This window comes from Gavialis gangeticus, unplaced genomic scaffold (genome assembly GCF_001723915.1).
Source record: "Gavialis gangeticus isolate Ggan-Ray unplaced genomic scaffold, GavGan_comp1, whole genome shotgun sequence".
NCBI classification, from domain to species: domain Eukaryota; kingdom Metazoa; phylum Chordata; order Crocodylia; family Gavialidae; genus Gavialis; species Gavialis gangeticus.
The window spans coordinates 63,142,430-63,160,694 of NW_017729024.1; the positions used below are offsets into that span (position 1 = coordinate 63,142,430).

General features: G+C 43.5%; 1 protein-coding gene across 1 annotated transcript in view; it reads right to left on the minus strand.

Moving 5' to 3' along the window:
- Positions 1 to 448: 448 nt before the first annotated feature.
- MFSD7 (major facilitator superfamily domain containing 7) overlaps positions 449 to 18,265 on the minus strand; it is a 73,121-nt gene continuing 55,304 nt past the window's right edge. Inside the window, exons 4-10 of the mRNA XM_019517194.1 lie at positions 17,176 to 17,252; positions 16,923 to 17,060; positions 15,085 to 15,201; positions 11,313 to 11,465; positions 9,143 to 9,300; positions 6,985 to 7,097; positions 449 to 635 (exon numbers count right to left, since the gene is read on the minus strand). Of these exons, the coding sequence (XP_019372739.1) occupies positions 481 to 635; positions 6,985 to 7,097; positions 9,143 to 9,300; positions 11,313 to 11,465; positions 15,085 to 15,201; positions 16,923 to 17,060; positions 17,176 to 17,252 (911 nt within the window). The 3' untranslated portion in view covers positions 449 to 480. The remainder of the gene's footprint in view (positions 636 to 6,984; positions 7,098 to 9,142; positions 9,301 to 11,312; positions 11,466 to 15,084; positions 15,202 to 16,922; positions 17,061 to 17,175; positions 17,253 to 18,265) is intronic.

Sequence of the window (18,265 nt, forward strand, 5' to 3'; positions counted from 1 at the left end):
TCACACTCAGGGGACATGGGTATCTCTCTCATCCTGTATTCTAACTTCAGTGTGCCCAAAAGATGAAAGGTGGGTGTGGTGAAACTGGCCCCTCCTATGAAGTTCTCATGTCAAACCTTAAGAGTTTTATAGGTGGACTTAAAACATGATGCACGTTTCGTCTCTAACACCTTTTTCAAACTTTCACTCTTACAGCTGAACGGTCATTTTATTTACATAGTTATCCAATCCTCCTTTGCTCAAGAACTGAATGAACATGATTTCAAAAGCATGAATACATTTTCCCCCACCCCCAGCTTTGTAAATTAGTCTAGGTCTAGTCTAACTAGTTAAGCACAATAGAGACTTATTTGAAGTGTTCTAGCCCATTTCTGCCAAAGTTAAGATCACTGTTTGTCTTATAGTTAAGACCTAACAATCCCAGTGTGCTAGCTGACTGTCTGCAAAGAGCATGTCAGTGTATGATAAAGTCTAGATGTTCTAGACTCCAGGAGCTATGACTTCCTTATCTTCTATTTTGTTGACTGAGGAACCATTAAATGCTTCAGCATGCAGCCTTCTGTAGTCAGTGTGGAAAAAGATGACATAAAAGCAGGCAATAGCACTGAGTATTCCAGCCATCCCCAGTGTTGAGTCTATATAAGAAGAAACAAGTAACAGTTAATATCCAGCTCTATCTAGACAACTGGTTTAGAAGAGAGATGTGGAATCAAGTCCCCATCTTTTGTCTTTTCATTCAAGACCCTGAGATACAAAACTATCTGCTGTGTCCTGAAATTCTCACCTGGATAATATTGCCTCTCTAGCTCCGAGGGTGTCTTCACTTCCCTGTTTAACAAGGTGTTCTACAATACTGTTGAAACGTAAGACGATGCCTTTTCTGTACCAGAGACAGCTGCGTTTCAATAATGGGCAAAGAATCCATGTACATACAATACCCAGATTTTGTGTTCTGGATGCTGGTACATGATATAACATACTAAGATGCAGGGGTGGCCAAAATATGGCCTGCAGGCTGCATGCGGCCTGCCAACTGATCGGGCCTGGCCCATGAGCAGGTGACTGTATCCAGTCCATGGCTCCCCCCACAGTGCTCTATATGGGGCTGTGTTCTCACCTGCACCCATCCCACTCCCGCCAGACAGCACCACCTGTAGCCCCAGCCCTGGCCAGTGTGGTCAGCTTCCTGGCAGGGCTATTGCTGCAGCCCTGTTTGGCTCCCCCCTGCCTCCAGTGGCTCCTCCCCCTGCCCCTGCTGTGCCTCTCCAAGTAGCAGGTAATGTGGAGAAGCCATGGGGATGTATGCTGAGCAGCAAATGCCGAGCTAGGTAGAGGGAAGCTGCAGCCAGATGCCTCCTGCTCTAGCACATGGGGCTCCGGCTCCAGCTCCACCTCCCGGCTGCCTTCCACCCATTCGGCGACCTGGCACGATGAACACCCCCCCCACACACACACATACACCCATACACCTCCTGCACATACCTCCTTCCTACCCCCCATATAATATACAAGGCTGTATTTTGAGCTATTATGCAATTGCCTCTGTATACACTACTCAAAAAACCCATAAATCAGGACAATTTTTAAAAAATGAAATGAGGTTATAGTAGATATTTGATTTTTAGTATATGATTTAGTTTTTTTACTTATTATTTGTTAAAATTATGTCTTCTGAAAGACTTTGTGTGTGGGGCCCTCAACAGCTCACCAAAACTCATTAAGTGGCCCTTCAGCCAAAATAATTGCCCAACTCTATTCTACCTGGCATCATCGCAATTATGCATCTTATTTATAAGGTCTGTAAGGCTGTGTTTTTTGGTTTTTAATTTGCTAATTTATCCAATGCCTGCTTGTCTCAAGTTCTGAGATCCACAGCTCTTATAATGTGTTAAAGTGTAGACACAGCACGTGGTTCTAGCAGCCTGGGTACACTGGGTGTACAGCACACTGCTCTGGGTACAGCACACACAGAAAGGCACTATCATGCCTTGTAAGAAGGGGAGACAGCTGCCTTTCTCTCCTCTAAGGATAACAGCTTTCTTTTACCACCACATAATTAGCAAATGCTGTAGCTCTAGTGAAAGTACTCTGTCCTGCAATGCTGAAGACTCAGGATGCAAGTCCTACTTATAGTGCAGGTTGGGGCTGTGACAAATGTGCAAAAATGAATGTTTGTTTGTTTGTTTGAAGAAATCTAGGAAATTGCATTAAAAACTTATGAAAACATTTTAAAAATGAAATGTTTAAAGAAAATGTTTCAAGAAAAAATACTCAATGTAGGAAATGTCATATTTAAGATTGTTCATACAATCTTGCCTGGATATATTATGATAGTCTTTAACAACTTAATCACGTGGTTCCACAGGAACCTACCCCTTTTAGTGTTGAAGATGAATGTACACATGACAGGAATAAGGTTTGCATAGACAATTATAATAATGGTACTTTCTACTTGTCGACTGTTTAACTAGACAATCAAAGCAATGTTCTTTTAATGTGGTTTATTCTAAAACAGCACCAGTGAAAGTTTGCCAATGTACAGAGGTCAGCTATGCTTGCTTGCAATTAAATTTGTTTTCTATGTAATAAAATTGCTAAACTGTAATTAAAGAAGATAATGCTGCTGGTTGAAGATGAGTGCCTATTAATTATTCACATAGTCACAATGGGCTAGATGTTTTCAAGAAGGTAGTCTTTTAGGGTACATCTACACATTGCCCTATGGCAACGTTGTTACTTTGCCATGCTTTAGTACTTCCTTTTGGAAGTACTTCCACGTGTAGATGCACATATTTGTTATGTCGCCATAGCACATTGCTACGACAATGTTGCATGGCATGTAACCATGCCCTTAGGGGTTCAGATTTTGCACCATCCCATTGGTGAGCAAACTAGAATAATTCCAGTATTCATTTGTTTTTCCAACAGCATGAGGAAAGAATGCCACAATGCACTGCACACCAAACATACCATGTGTGACGTTTGCAAATGCAAACTTATTTTCTTTTAACAGTAATGGTCTATTATCATAAGCATAATATGAAGTTGTGTGCATGTATCTAATATTGCATGATAAATGCAAAGCGGATGCACTTGTTTTTAAATGACACTATCACAATAGGCAAAGGTGCAATGGTACAGATGCAACTATCTTTTGGGGTTTCCTGACAACGTTTCACCTTCATTTTTTTAAAAGATTTTGGCTTTGTTTGTGAATAAGTGTTTAGATTGATCCTTGATGCTGTAATCTCACCTTTATGCTACTTCAAGAAAATGCTTTCCTTCTCTATTTGCATAGATGCTACCAACGGCCAGAGTCTAATCTGCCTATAAAGTGCATAACTACTTTTTACAGGGGTGTAGGTTGTAGCCGTGTTGGTCTAAGGACATAGGCAGGCAAGGTTCTTTGGGGAAAAAATAGTTGAAAAAATAATTTTGCTTAAAATTTTTTTCCAACTATTTAAGTTGGTCTAATAAAAGATATCAGATTCACCCAAAGAACGCTGTCTGCCTAACTACTTTTTAGATGTCTTAGTATGATCCTATTTCACCCTTTTCCATTTCCCCCTCTCCCCACAAAAAAGCAGTCAACATGCCTATTAAGACTGTGTGTTATGACTGTTACAAAAATCAGCAAAGAGGAGTTTTGTATTAACAGTTTTCAGTGTCTCAGGCAGAGTAGAATAGGATTATGTTTAAGTGCCTTAGTTCACTTAGGTGCCTAATAAGTGGAACAGATCTGGCCCTGAGTGTCTCCGTGCCATGGTGTAAATAATTGTGCAGAGACGTTTACCAGAACAGACTTGAACGCGTGTGGAATGATACAATGCATTGTAGACAGAAAGCAGATGAATTTTTTAAGAGGGCTGGGGAGAGAAGGGGAAACATTACATTGTGTTAGTCCTTGTTCCTCACCAACCAGCGGCGTGTCAGCCTGAAGCTCCCCAGTTCACAGTCTGTGTGTTTCTAGGTGTATGTGTGCTGATAGCAGGGAGCTGGGAACCAGGGTGGATCCAGGAGGAGGTGCAGTGGTGCACTTGCACTTTCTCCCAGTGATTGCTGGTCCACCCAAAGTTTAAAATAAACTGCCTGGCAGTGGCAGCAGCATTTCTGTGCTGAGGGAGGCTGTGGCAGTTAGGCAGTGCTGAGGGAGTCAATTAACTATATGGCTCATTATAATCTACCTGATCCTTTCTAAACACTTCATTCCACAGATGCTAATGACCCTCTCTTCCTTTAACGGTCTTGATGTTCCACCAGTCAAGCTTCGTTCTGCAATTCTGCTTGATGTCAGCTACTCCTGGTAATGAAGCTCCTATTTCACAGCCTTGCAGGTTGTTTTTAACTCATTCCAATGAAGTTATATTTGTTTTTACTTTCATCTTAAACTGACTAGTACAACCCTGGGCCCCTAGTGTACTGGTAAAGCTTCTAGTGCATTTTTAAATGGAAAAATATGCATTGTTTTTATATGTGATGATGAACCTCACCATCTGCAACCCCCTTTTCAAAATTCTAGATCTGCCCATGGTTGGGGATGGGGAAGCTCCCTCATCCCCATCTACCTGCACTATTGGGAACTGGGGAGCTCCTCCATCCCCAGCCCAGATGTCCACATTGCAGACTTGTCTGTGGTGCACATGCACCCAGGTTCACACTGACTATGGTTCAAGGACATATGCAACTGGGGATCAGAGAATTGTCCAGTCCCAGCCGCATGCTCCAGAATGGAAGTGGTGGGTGTGCAGCCAGGGACCAGGGAGCATCCAATGACACATTTCATAAATGTGAAATCTGCCAGGGACCTTAATTTGTCCAATATTCATATTTTTTTTGCTGGGACAAATCTCTCTTGCATGTTAGCAACTTCAGTTTCTATTACAGGGGCAGGCAAAGTCCGGCTTCCAGGCTGGATCCCACTGGCAGTGGACTCCATTTCCCAGCAGTTCCTGCTGCATGGCTGGGGTTAGTCTTCATGGTGATCTCAGCTGCTCTGTGATAGCACAAGGCTGGGGCTGCCATGGAGACTGCCCCAGCTGCACTGGCAGGGCACGTGGCAGCCAGGACAGGGGCTGCTTCAAAGCCCTGGGACCTTGCAGCGGGGGCAGCTTGGTTTGGGGCCAGGGCAAAGTCATGATCTGCTGCCTGCATGGCCCTGCCTGGGGCATGCAGGTTGCAGATCACAGCTCTGCCCTGGCTCCTTGCAATGGTGACAGTGTGGTCTCGAATGGGGGCAGAGCCACAATCCACTGCTTGAGTGTCCCTGCCCCAAGCATGCAGGCTGCAGATAGCAGCTCTGCCCTGGCCCTGAACCAAGCTGCCCCTGCCACAAGATCCCAGGGCTCCTGAGCAGACCCCCCCTGCCGTGCCCTGCCCTGCCCTGCCAGCAACACTGGGGCTGGTCTCCATGGCAACCCCAGCTCCGTGCTATATAGTGCAGCTGCAGCTGGGGTCTCCCTGGAGACTGGCCCCAGCTCTCTGGGCAGGGGCTGCTGGGAAATGAAGTCTGGCTGCTGTCTGGATCTGCCATTTTGCCCACCCCTGTTCTATTACCTTTGTCAAATTAATCACTTTTAGCCATTTCCAAAGGAAATAATGGGATCTTGACCCCACCTAACTGAATGGCAGGTAGTTTCATTGCAGAAATATTGGGCCTTTCCTACTGGTAATTATCAATATTCTTTGTGAATCTTGGGGAGAATGGCTAGAAATTCTGATATCCCAAAACAACTGTCTACCCTTGACAGTCTGGCAGTCTGTGGATTGCCATTTGTGTCCTGTCCCTTGGGACAATTTACAAATAGCACCAGCTGGAGCAATGTAACTAGTCTTAGGGAATTCAACAAGACCTGTGGTTCTTCAGCCATCAATTTGCTCAGAACTCCAGGCATGCATTACAGAGAACTCTTTCCTTGCTCCTGACACCTGAGTGCTGCCCTCTCCTGTTGAGCAGTGAAGAAAGAAGGATTATTATGAAAGTTAGTACAAACTGGGCAACTGTGACTAGAAAGAGCAAAGGAGACATTTCTCAGTAAGCGTATTCTTTGTCATCAGTCAGGTCATATTTATCCTCATCAAGTCTGGCTTATTTGGATAGTGCATCTTGCTTGCTAGTCAGAACTGGTGCTCCCTTGGTTGGTAAAGTTTTCCCAGGGTGGGTGGAAAAGTCATTGTGATGATTATGTGGTTGTATTGTTTGTTTCATGTTATATGTTGAAAGTGTTTTCCTGGATGGGTTTTGTTCTGGCAGGTTAAGAGCTGGATTGAAGAAGGAATGGGTGTGCCTGCAGCCTGCTGGACTCCATGGAAGCTTGCTAGTATGAAGCCCAAGAGAGTGAAGACAGGAAGTCTGCCACATGGGGACAGCAACTGAAAAGGCTGGAGTAGTGGGGCAGAGGCAACTTGCTGAGAGCCAGCAGAGAAGCTGAGACCTCTGGGGACGAGGAGGAGTTTGCTGCAGAGATGGCGACATTTCCTGCCTACAACTGGAATCAGCTGGGAACTAAGAAGTAAGCACTGGCCAGGTATCAGAGTGAAAAGCATGTTTTAAACATTTATTTTGTGTTCTGTCTTCCCCAGTTATTTTGCACTGTTTTCCCTAATTAAGTGGGGTTTTTCTTTATCCCTAAATTTAGCTGTCCTGTACTTGAGTATCTTACTTTGTGGAGAGTTTGTACCCTCATGGCTTTGGCTGACGGGGTGGGGGAGAGGGGTCCTGTCACATCATTAAAACTGAAATTGTGAGTAACATGAGGGGCATTCTGTTTCACCATTCCAAAAGAAAGTGGGGTAATGGTGACATATGCTGGGCGAGTGCCAGCAGGTATATGTGAGGGACATAGGCCAGTAATCATCTTTTGGGCCAAAAACAAAGCTGGGAATGAACTGGTGAAAAAGGAAGGCCCTAAACAGCATGGTGATCAGAAAGGACACCCCTCTGCTAAGCACAGCAATGAATTCTAAGAGAAATGGATAGATACTGACTTATCCAATCTACTGTCCCGCCTTCATCTCCAGCACAAGTAGAAAATGGATCCTTAGGAATCTGCACTGTGAGGGCTTGCACCAGCTTCATGATGATCACTCCTTGGACCTGACTGTGGAAAGAAGAATCATCAGTTATTAATCAGATAGTTTAACCAAGGCCTGGCCCTCAGACAGAAGGAGAATTGTCCTCTGAGAAAGCTAAGTTCTCCTTTCTAGCTGCAAGTTACCTACATGCCATACTGGCAGTATTTGTTTGGAAAAGCACCCATTCATGTTCTCTCTGTATGACTACCCAGGTCCACCCTGCCAAACAGGTTATGATAAATGCATCCTTTGCCCGATTCCTTCTGACTCCCCAGCACAGCTCTTTAGCAGCAATGAGATCATCCTTGTAGCAATAAGTATGCAGTTATAACCATCATTTGGGACCCAACTTTGATCTGTAGGCATCCACATCCAACACACAAGTGGTACAAATATCATGAACTATGCAACAGAGAAATCATCATCCATAAACCCAGTCCAATCTTCGGTCTACACTGCACACAAGGGCTTGGTAAACTATGCAGCCTTTACAGCTTATAAGCACTCCTGCATTATCTCACAGAAATAATGGATTGGAATAAATGAGTGGTAATTTGTTTCCACAAGGACATTTTATACTCCAGTCTTGGAAACAGCATTTTCATATGTAGTAACTGGAATACTCCATATGCAGTTACTGCAAGTCATGCCTTTGTTTTGTGAAGACAAGCATATGCATAAACTTCCATACACTAAATGTACTAATTCTGAGACTTTGTACACAGAACTATATGTAGACAGACATCAGTAGCACTCACTCTCACACATGAGCCTGCTGAAGTATTAGGGCTTGTGGAGTGCTGCTTCCCAGAGATGTACAGATGAATCTTTTTGCCCATATGTGAATAACTGGATTATAGACCTACCCACTGCCACTTGCCAAACACATATCCTTGGGCTGTTAGTGAATTACAGATTGGAGAAGAATATTTTTTAAATCTATCTTTCAGCCTGTTCCACAAAGAGGAGTGGTAGCAGTTGGGTTTTCTCCTGCTGGAAACTGAGTGGAGTCGTAACAAACCATGCAATCAGTTAAATGGGACAGTCTCTTGCTGCTTTGACTCTTCATGTTCCCTTATGTTTTACTAGCTTTACATTTTCCCAGCATGGGGCAAATGTTCCACTTCAGTAAGTCTCGGGTATCAGCGTCCCCATGCTTCAAATTTTGATGAGCTTTAGTTCAAGTGCCCCCACTGCCATTTTGAAGTGTGGAGATGCTGATACATGAGATATGGGATGCTGCTGGAGCACAGCAACTACCACACTCCAGCAGACTCGGTTAATCAAGTCTGCTCTGACATGCTGTAATCACAACACATTGGAGCAGCCTCCACACTCATGTGCAGGCACCCTTATTATTGAATCAGCACAACTGCTACCCACGATAGGACAACTTGCTTCAGGCAGGGCCATAAAAGGAAATGTTCCAATCTGATTCGTTAAAAGAACAGGTGTCCAAACCTGTGACAAATCAAGGAAGCCCCTGGTTCTTGAAGGGGTGTAGGCTGTCATAGATCAGCATATTGTCATGTATGGGGATCTGCAACAAATCATTATGCAGGCTTCTTCGCATTTATCCTTGACATTCCCTCCACTGCCGGGGAACTTACATTTCTCCTCCTCCTGGGGGAATGCATAGCTTCAGTCCATTTTAAAGCCAGATGTTCAGAAGAATTATCACCCAGTAGCACACTGAGCAGGATGGATTCTGAGCTCCCTCCATGCTCTCCTTCCATACACCAAGCCTACAACTCTCTTTATACTGTTTTCCTGGGAAGGACTGGGCTCTGAACAGCACCTCTCTGGTGACATGAAATCATTGCTGCCAGTGGAAGCAAATCAGTCTATACATCACTTATTAGCTGAGTGGCATGTATCTATTTTTCCTCTGTTTATGAAAATGCCCTGACAGTTGGCTGCTATCAGCACCAACCTGCACTAACAACTGTGGATAACAGGTGAAAGAAACTGTCCGTGACTAGAACTCAGGGCAGGTAAAGGAGAAATTAATTCTGTTGCCTGCTGTCAATGGCTGAATTATGTTCTAAATGAGTATAAATCGGCTACTTACCCCAATACAAAAATCAGGCCTGAGGATGTACCCTCTCCCACTGGAAAGGAGCATTCAACAGCCAGTTCCATAGCAACCGGGTAGACAGAAAATCCAAAGAACCCAAACAGCGAGCAGATCAAAGCCAAAGGAATAGTCTGATTTCTGAAATTTGTCATCTGCAGTCAGAGATACAATACCAAAGCCTTAGAGTTAAGCCAATCTACATGGTCACTTTCCACAGTAAGTCAACGTGACAGCCAGTACACACCATTACTGGTATATTCCTCCTCTTTCTTCCACTAAAAAAATCATTCCTCTTTCCTTTCATGCTTTCAAACAGCTATTCATGCCCCACTATACTGGAGCTGAGTGAATAATTAGGTTAGGGAATTAATAGCTTTGTTTTTCTAATGTCTGAATCCCTCCTGGCTGAACAAGCACCATGGAAAGGCAGGCTACTGTTTTACATAGGGGCAACCTCAGCCATAATTTGGTTCAGCCTCCAGAGATTTCTGAAAACTCCTAAGTTTGGTTCCAAAACAGGGAGTTGGGCACGTAAGTGTCCACTAAAATAAAACTTTTAATTTCTTAAATATTTACAGGCCTGTGGCCTTGAGGCTATTACAAAAAGTTGTAAAAACGATCCCATAAATTGTACTGGTCAATTCACTTCATGAAACCCTGACCTCAGCACAGAGTTAGTGGTATAGAGAAGAGCGCTGTCCAGCCAATAAAATAAAATCTAAATTGATAAGTCTGATGGCTCTGTGTGCTACCACCACCCTTCTCATCTCATGTTCAGTGCTAACAAACCTCATTCAGTTTTCCAAAGTAGTGGCATTACTGCTGAATACAAGATTCTGCCAATTGGCATGCTAGGAGGAAATTTGTGGCCTGTCAACAGCCAGAATGCTCCTATTTCCCTAGCTATACTGGTTTATGGGATCCAGGAAGGTACTGAGTTGTCAAGCACATGAATAGATTGCGCACCCACAGTCCATGTTCATAACTGTTCAAGCATCAAATCAATTTGTCCAGCATTTTTTTTCAGATGGATTAGTTTTGTCTTCAATGTGAGTTTAGCAAAACACTGGAAGGAGTTTGCCTGTTTCTTCCAAATCAGCATCATTTACATTCTGTCACTCTATAAATACAGATTTGGGCTGAAGTGAATGCACACGTTAATTAACGTTAGTGCTGAAATATAGTGACCTGGGAGATCTTGGTTTTAATTTATAGCTCTAACTCAGACTATTTATATCACCTTGGAGATGTACTTAAATCTTTATGCTTCTATTTTTTATTCTTTTAAAAGTAGGGTTAAAGATATACCTTTTAAGAGACTATTGTGAGGTGTAATTTGTTCATATTTGTAAGGTCAGCTACATTTCATGAGACATAATTGTGAATTATTAGTTTATCCAGGAGCAAAAGCTTGCCAGCTCTGGTAACCAGTAAACATGGCCATTCTGTGGGCCTGATCCCAGCTATTTTTACTTGACAGTGCTGTGTTCTATTTCCCATTGGGTATTCTCACTTTCATAAAGCCCTGTAATCAAGTTTCACCAGCTTTTCTGTGCGGGGTCTAGTGAACTACCAGGAAACCCTCACTAATGTAGTTCAGGGTACAAGCTGATTACTGAATAGGCTCAGCAAAAGATTACCCCCAGTACTGGCCTCTTTATCAAGTTTAGACTTTTGTTTGTTTGTTTTTTACAGGGTATGTCCTATCTTCCTGCATCATCTGGTACTAGCCACCATCACAGTCAGGGAAAAGGAATGGGTATGTTTAGGATGTTCCATTATAGAATTTTTTAAATTAATATTATGTAGTAATCTAATGCTCTATACCACAGTGTTAGCTAAGGCTCATAATCTACCTCATCCAGCAGAACATTAGTATGAGTTATTCCCAGATTGAGAGAAATAAAGCAGATTGTACAATGCTGTAGGTTGTAAAATGAATGTAACGGTAGAAACAATGTTCATGAAAATGCTTCTGTTAGTAAGAAACCATCTCCACCTGTGGTAACAAGGAATATAAAGCTACTACAAATACCATGTTACATAAAGAAACTAAATAGCTGAATAAGTCATTTGGAGTTTGTGTAATTTATCAGATAATGGTAAAAAACAGGCTTTAATGATATCTCTTTGAAAATATGATAAAGTGTGAAAATGAACTTACCACTGCAAATACGATGCTGGCTAATGCAGCCAGACTAAAACAGATTTTGGTAGCTTCTATAAATCTTCTTGATCTGTCAACATATAGTCCCAGGAGAAAAGCACCAAGTAAACCAAACACAATGAACAATGCACCATTCAGGCCTGCAAAGAACTATAGCACAGAAGAAATTAATGACTGGCCAATTAGATTTGGAAGCTGAGATTTTTTTCAATATTACTGACATAAGCAACATAAGTATCTGATTATAAACACAAGGCATTTGTTTGTTTGATAAGTTTTTTGCACTGTACTCATCACAATTCCTGAACACTTCACTGGATGCACACCTAGAACAGTAAGAAATACGAAAAGGAAGAGTTCAGATTCCACTGTGAGGGTGACTGAGTAAGACAGCAGCCTGGATAAGTGGATCTGTGCTAACAGTCTGATCAATTTTACCTTGACATACTTGAGATAACAGAACCCCTGGAGAATAAAGCAGTCACCAGAGAATAAATGTGCGTAATTTGACAGGCAGTGGCATGCAAAGATATCTAAGCTAGCTCTGAATCAGGGCTATCCTACTTCCAAGTGGCCAGAGTCTGCAAACCCCATGGAGATCCCTCCACCACTGCACAGGTGGGGGGATCTATGGAGGTGGTGGGACCCATGGAGGTGGTGGGGAGACCCATGGAGGTCCCCCCAGCACTGCATGCCCATGGTCTCCCTACCAATACACTGTGTGCCCATGTGAGCAACACATCCCATACTGCATTGCATGCCTCCTCCACTGCACCATCACCCCCTGACTCCTCTGTTATCCCCATGGCACTGTGTGCCTGCAACCCCCTGCCCCCAGTGTGCCCAAGCAGGCACTGCACCATGTGCCTATGATCATCCCCGGACCAACAGCCCCACCTCCACTGCATCATGTGCCCACAGGTCGGGAGAACAAGACCAGAGGAAAGACTGAAAAACTAGAATGATTTAATCTGGAATTGAATCTGTATTTGATTACAGTCTTCAAATAAAAAAAAAAGAGGAAGGTGATAATTTACTTTTCTGTGTCCACAGGGGTTGCAACAGGAAGTAATAAGATTAAACTGCAACTTCTTTGTAGCAGGGTATTTTCATATCTGTACTGTTACATCTGGCATTCCAGGGGGTCGAACCCCACAGTTTGCTGCAAGCTGTGAAAGAGCCCTATGTGCACCTTGATACCACACTGCTGCTGGTTATATAATCATGGTGCAGGATATTAACTTACAGGCTAGTGATATCCATGGTAATAATATGGCCTTCTTGGAGGTGACTGATATTCTGGATCTTGTTGAGAAAGATGGAAAACAGTAGACAGAAACACAGGTGATGGCTTTGACTCATTACAATCTACCTTCTATCTTTTCTAACCTCTCTGCATTCCACAGGTAATAACAACCCTTTTCCCTTTTGAATGGTCTTCTTCTTCTATTAGGTTATCCATTCAACTGTTTCTTTGTTTCTGAAGTTAGTTCTGATCATTTTTCTTTGCCCCTTCTTCACAACCATCCTCCATTTTTAAGCAAATGTTTTCATTTACATGGAGTTAAAGCACAAACCATTTTTCCTCTGTTATTTAACTTAATCTGTGTCAATACCATGATGAGTGCCACCTGGAGTTACCACCTGAAGGTTAAGAACAACTGATCTGGGAACACTTTTTAAAGCTTAAAGACCATCCTGAGAGTAGTCAGATGCTTGAAAGAAATGCAGCAAATAATATCTGAACATGTTTCCTGGGCACAGCAAAAAGGGCAGGGAATGAAGTGGAGGAAACATCCAGGAGCCCATGTCTGTTGTGGAGGTAGGCTAAGGTTTTCCAGTGTGCACAGCCTTGAAGGAAAGAATTGTACTTATGACCTTCATGTGCAGCTTAATGGAAAGCCCACAGCGTGATTCAGAAGGGCTGACATGATGCGGCTAATGGATGGCAGTTTGCTGTGGCAGCAGCTTTTTGTACAGGCTCAAGCACAAAGTTACTGCCCATGCAACATAAGAAAGTAGTCTGAGGTCATTTAGGTGGGACAGGACCAGGGTAAGGGCAAGCCATCATGATAACATGACAGTGAGTTGGGCACTTCAGTTATGTAGGAAGAAAAATATAACAGGGTTTGAGTAAGCTCTGGGCATGAAAGAAGAGATCTTAGAGAACTCCCTCCTTGAGTTGCCCTGGAGATCATATCCTGGGCAAAGGGAAGAGCAAGAACTTTGTAGTAATGCTGTGTTAGGCCAGACATAGATATCACCAAATGAAGAGGATCAGCTGGGCCACAATTTGTTGCAACATAGCTGATCTGCTTCATTTGGTGAAACACATGTTGCCCCCTGTTCCATCCCTTGACGGCTTTCCCCACTCACCCAGACCTGCTCCTGGGATCTCCAGGGAAGGTCTGGGTAAGCAGAGAAAGCCCAACCTTCCCCACTCACTGAGTAAGTGGGTCCCCAGTAGATGCAGATCACCAGGGATGCCCCAGGTACCATGCCTCCACACCAGGACCCATGCAGGCTTTCCCCACTTATGAAGACTGCTCATGGAGATCAGGGGCAGGTCTCTGTCAGCAGTGAACCTCCACTGCCTACTTTCAGAAAGGTGTCATAAGATTCCTCAGAGTGCCTCCCTATAAGCAAGGTAATCCCAGGAAGGTGCTCCAAGAGCTTGAGGGGCCCTCAAACCATCAGAACAAGTACCCAGGGTGACTGAAGAATGCAGGTAGTTCAGGTTGCCTGCACTCTTCTGCCACAAAGCTAATGGACATCTGCTGCAATAAGTGGCAGAATCTATTACTAATTTTTGTTATCCCATTGATTTTCCTCTGATGTAGCATGACAAAGGTAGCAATGTCAATTTGCTCACCATTTGTGCCACCATAAAAAGTTTTATGGTGGCACAAATGAGATGTCAGACATGGTCTGTTTGTACCCTCTGTGACTGATAACCTTCCAGACTGGTTAGGACCCGTCTTGCGGCTTATTCGCTGGTGGAATATATATTGTGGTGTCATAAAGTATAAGCAACATGTGAATTTATCTGTGCAGATGAGTTTAGCCAGGAATACTTATGAAAACAAAGGGATCAATTTGTTTTGTTTTCAGCTTCCTGTTCCCTCCAGTCTCTCAGCTTGAGCATTTGAGGCTAGCTTACAGATGCTTGTAGTTATGACACCCCATGGGAAGGAAACCAAAGTCTCTATTAAGTAAAATCTAATGAAAGAAGTATTTAATTTACAAGTACTAATGTAGCTGAGGACACTAATTAAACTGCAGATAATCTAAAATATTGAAAGAATATAAAGATCCATAGAAAATAAGGGACCTCAAAATGTCCTTAGTCCAAACCCCTGCTCAGGGCTGGATCACTTCTGTATAAGCCATCTCAGACAAATGTTTGTCTAGATAAACATCTCCATTTAAAAACTTTCAGTGATGGAGCTATCAGAGCCTCTTATAGGTAATCTGTTCCAGTAGTTAAGCAATGTAACAAAGTTTTAATACTCAGTCTAACTTTCCCTTAGTTGAAATTTAAGAATATCGCTATCCTGTTCCCTGCAGCCACAATTTATCACCATACAGTGCTTTAAAACCTTGCAGTCCTGCCCTATACGTCCTATCCAGATATTAAACAGATTTGGTGTTTGTCATTTATTAAATATTAAGAAAAACAATAAAATAATATTCATCTCACTTTGTGTAGTCAGTAACAGATCATTTTAACTGTATAACAAGTAATGTTCAGCAACTAGAAAGGACTTACGTTTGAATACCCCTTTACACAGAGGATCTGTTCCAAAAGAGCTGAAAAGCAAGTGAAAATCCCAATCCCAGCTCCAAAACAGATTGCCAGGATGATGTATGGTTTATTTTTCATAAGCTGCAAATGTAAAAGTATTGGTTAAAACAAATGGAAAGGAAACTAGCAAAAGAACCTGTACCAGATTCCTGGCCCTACTCTAGTTTAGGAAACAGTGGGTGTGTCTACCTGAGACGCTTTACTATGCATTAGACTAATCTAATGCGCAGTAAAGCATCATTGTCTACATGTGCACAGCAATTACTGTACAGTATATTTATCTAATGAGCCATTTCCGAGTACCTGTAGATACAGGTACTAGAAAAACAGTGCACTAACTAATGTGCCATACCATTCGTGTAGATGCTGCCCCAGAGCAAATTGCTCCCCATCAGCCTAGGCAGCAAGGGGCCACAGGGGGCAGGGAGAGCTGTCTCGGTTCAGTGAGACACTTCCTGCCAGCCACATGGAGATTAGGATGGGTCCTGATCTCCAAGTGGCTGGGAGCCAGCTGCCTGGCAGCCAGGACCGCTCTCCCTGCCCTGTGTTCAGGATGGATCCCAGTCTCCATGTGGCTAGGAAGCAGTTGCTAACCCAGGCAGGACACCCCTCCCCCCAGAAAACTTGGGGCCAACCCAATCTCCCCCTGATTGGGACAGAGCTGCTTGCCAAGCTGAGATAGTTCCCCACTGCCCTCTGGAGTGTGGGGCTAAGCCCCTGTGCCAGCCAGGGGGTATGGGGCACCAGCAGGGAACCTGGAGCTCCCCCTGGTTGCTGCAGGGGGGTAGAACAGGGCAGGAGCAGCCCTGGATTGGGCTCTTCCTATTGGGCTCAATTTGCTCCTGACAGGGGCGCACACAGATGTACAGCAGGGAGTGCTTTTAATAAGCCTGAATTTTTTGCACAGAAAATTCAGGTGCATTAATTGCACATGTGGATGCACCAAGTATTATTGTGAGAGCTAACCCATTAAAGATAGATGCAGTTATACATTTTAGAAACAGCTTGCTAAGGCATCAAAGTTTGCTCTTTTTAAGGTAGTTTAGTGGGTCCCTTAAATCCTAAGCAAAGCCAGTCAGAGAATGAATGAAATATGGACTGTATTGAACAAAAGGGCTAGTGAACAGGGCTCTTCAGTGCCACTGTGTTTCTTGGGTCCCTGGCACACATTCATGTAATCACGTGACTTGATCTGAAGAATTTTATTCCAGATTCCAACAATCATGTATCTTTCCATGCCAGTTCTAAACATCTCCTTTTATACCGGTCAGTAAATCCAGTTTATCTGTAAGGTTTTTCCAAGGAGGGGTCAGGTCTCATTCAGAGACTGTAGTCCCAGTAATGGGGACCCCTCCAGGGAGTAATTTCCATATTCTGAGGAGTGTACAGAAATAATAGATGTTGTGATCATGCTTTATACAACAAGTTCTGGAGGGGGAAAAATGACTGAGCTGGTGGGTAGGGATACTTTGATCTGTGCGGAAGTACTTGATGACCACCTGCCTGACATTGTTAGCATGGATCCCAGTCCAAGGAGGGCAGTGATGTGCTAGAATGTGTGCTAGACCCAGACATGGCAGAGTGCCTCCCATATCCACATACTTAGTCTGTTCCCTGTTAGCTCCAGCCTTTGGTGAGAAAGAGGTTCCTATTCTGAAGTAATTTTGATAGCAAACATCAGCACAGCCCTTTTCCTGCTGACCAGTAACCACAGCAGTTGTATTCCTTAAGGTGACATTATGGAAGCCAGATGGCACATTTGACCATGGAGTAAAATTTACTGTGCTTTACTATACACTTACCATTTTCAAGCCTGTGAAAAATGGCTGGGAGGTAGAATTTGTAGCACTTGCCGATGGTGGAGTTGGAGGGACCTTGTCATGTACACCAACTACTGCTAGTATGCAGGCTACTACTGCAGGAATGGCATAAATTCCAAGCTACAAGCCCAAAGTAGAGTCATATAAATAGTTCATCCAACATCAACGTTATTGAGTATACTACATTGTAATGAATCCAAAAGACACTTAATACTAATTAATCAGCTTTCATTACCATTATTGGGATATCCTTTCCTTCAGACACAAGTGCAGGTGACACCAAGTTAGCTATAAGCATGCCCAAGGGATTGGCTAGATTGAAATAAAAAGAGACAGTTCTATTTTTGTATATAATAGAAAAATGCACATTTATAAAAATGTAATAAGGCATCCAATTCAATAGCAAGTACACAGTATCCTCAGTTTAAGTATACCCATGGCTGGGCAAGGTCAGAAAAAAGACATCAATAAAGTTACAGCTGGAGGGCAAAGTTCCAAAAAACATTTTATCAGCTTCTCAAAATTTTCCCAAGTCCATCTTTCTTAGCTGGTTTAAAATGTGTGATACCAAGCCTTTTTTCCCCCCCTTCTCTTTCAATGCTGCCCCAGTAAGCGATTTATTGAAAAAAACAAAAATTAAAGAGGGATAATGCTAGTTGTCAGTTCAGTTGTTTTCCAGCAGCACAGTTAGCAATACAATTTCTCTGCAGAGATGTTCTTTGTCCAAGTGCAAGTGAAATATAGCATACCACAATACCAGCTGAAATACTCTTTAATATACTCTCATATTACAATATATTGTTTTTACAGCCATCAGCACTAACTGAATATCTTATTCTTGGAACTGTTTTGAATTCATCTCACAAGGCACATGCAGACGAGCCCACAGGTGCTTCTTGCAGTGTCTCAAACCCCTTTGAGATGCTGCAAGAGGCGTGTGCAGGAATGAGAAAATGTTCCCTGCACTGCAAGTTTGCAGCATGGGGGCAAAATTAGACTCCTGGATATCTAGGGGTCAAAAAACCCCGCAGAAAAAAAAAGCGGGGTGACTGTGCCCTGAGGCAACTGGAGGCTGAGTCCTCCATAGAGATGCTTTGGCTGCCAGAGCGTCTCTATGGTTAGCCCTTGCCCTGGTGCTGAAGCATGCTGCCTGCCCCTGAGGCAGCAGCAGAGAGCTGGACCCAGGCTCCACTGCCACTGAGTAAGGGGTCTTGGGGCTGGAGGAGAGGAGAGGGGACCATAGGGGGGGACCTCCGCTAGCCCCGCCTGCTGCCCCAGCCCCCACATTCCCTCCCTGCCTGGCCCCACCCCCGCCTGCTCCCCCA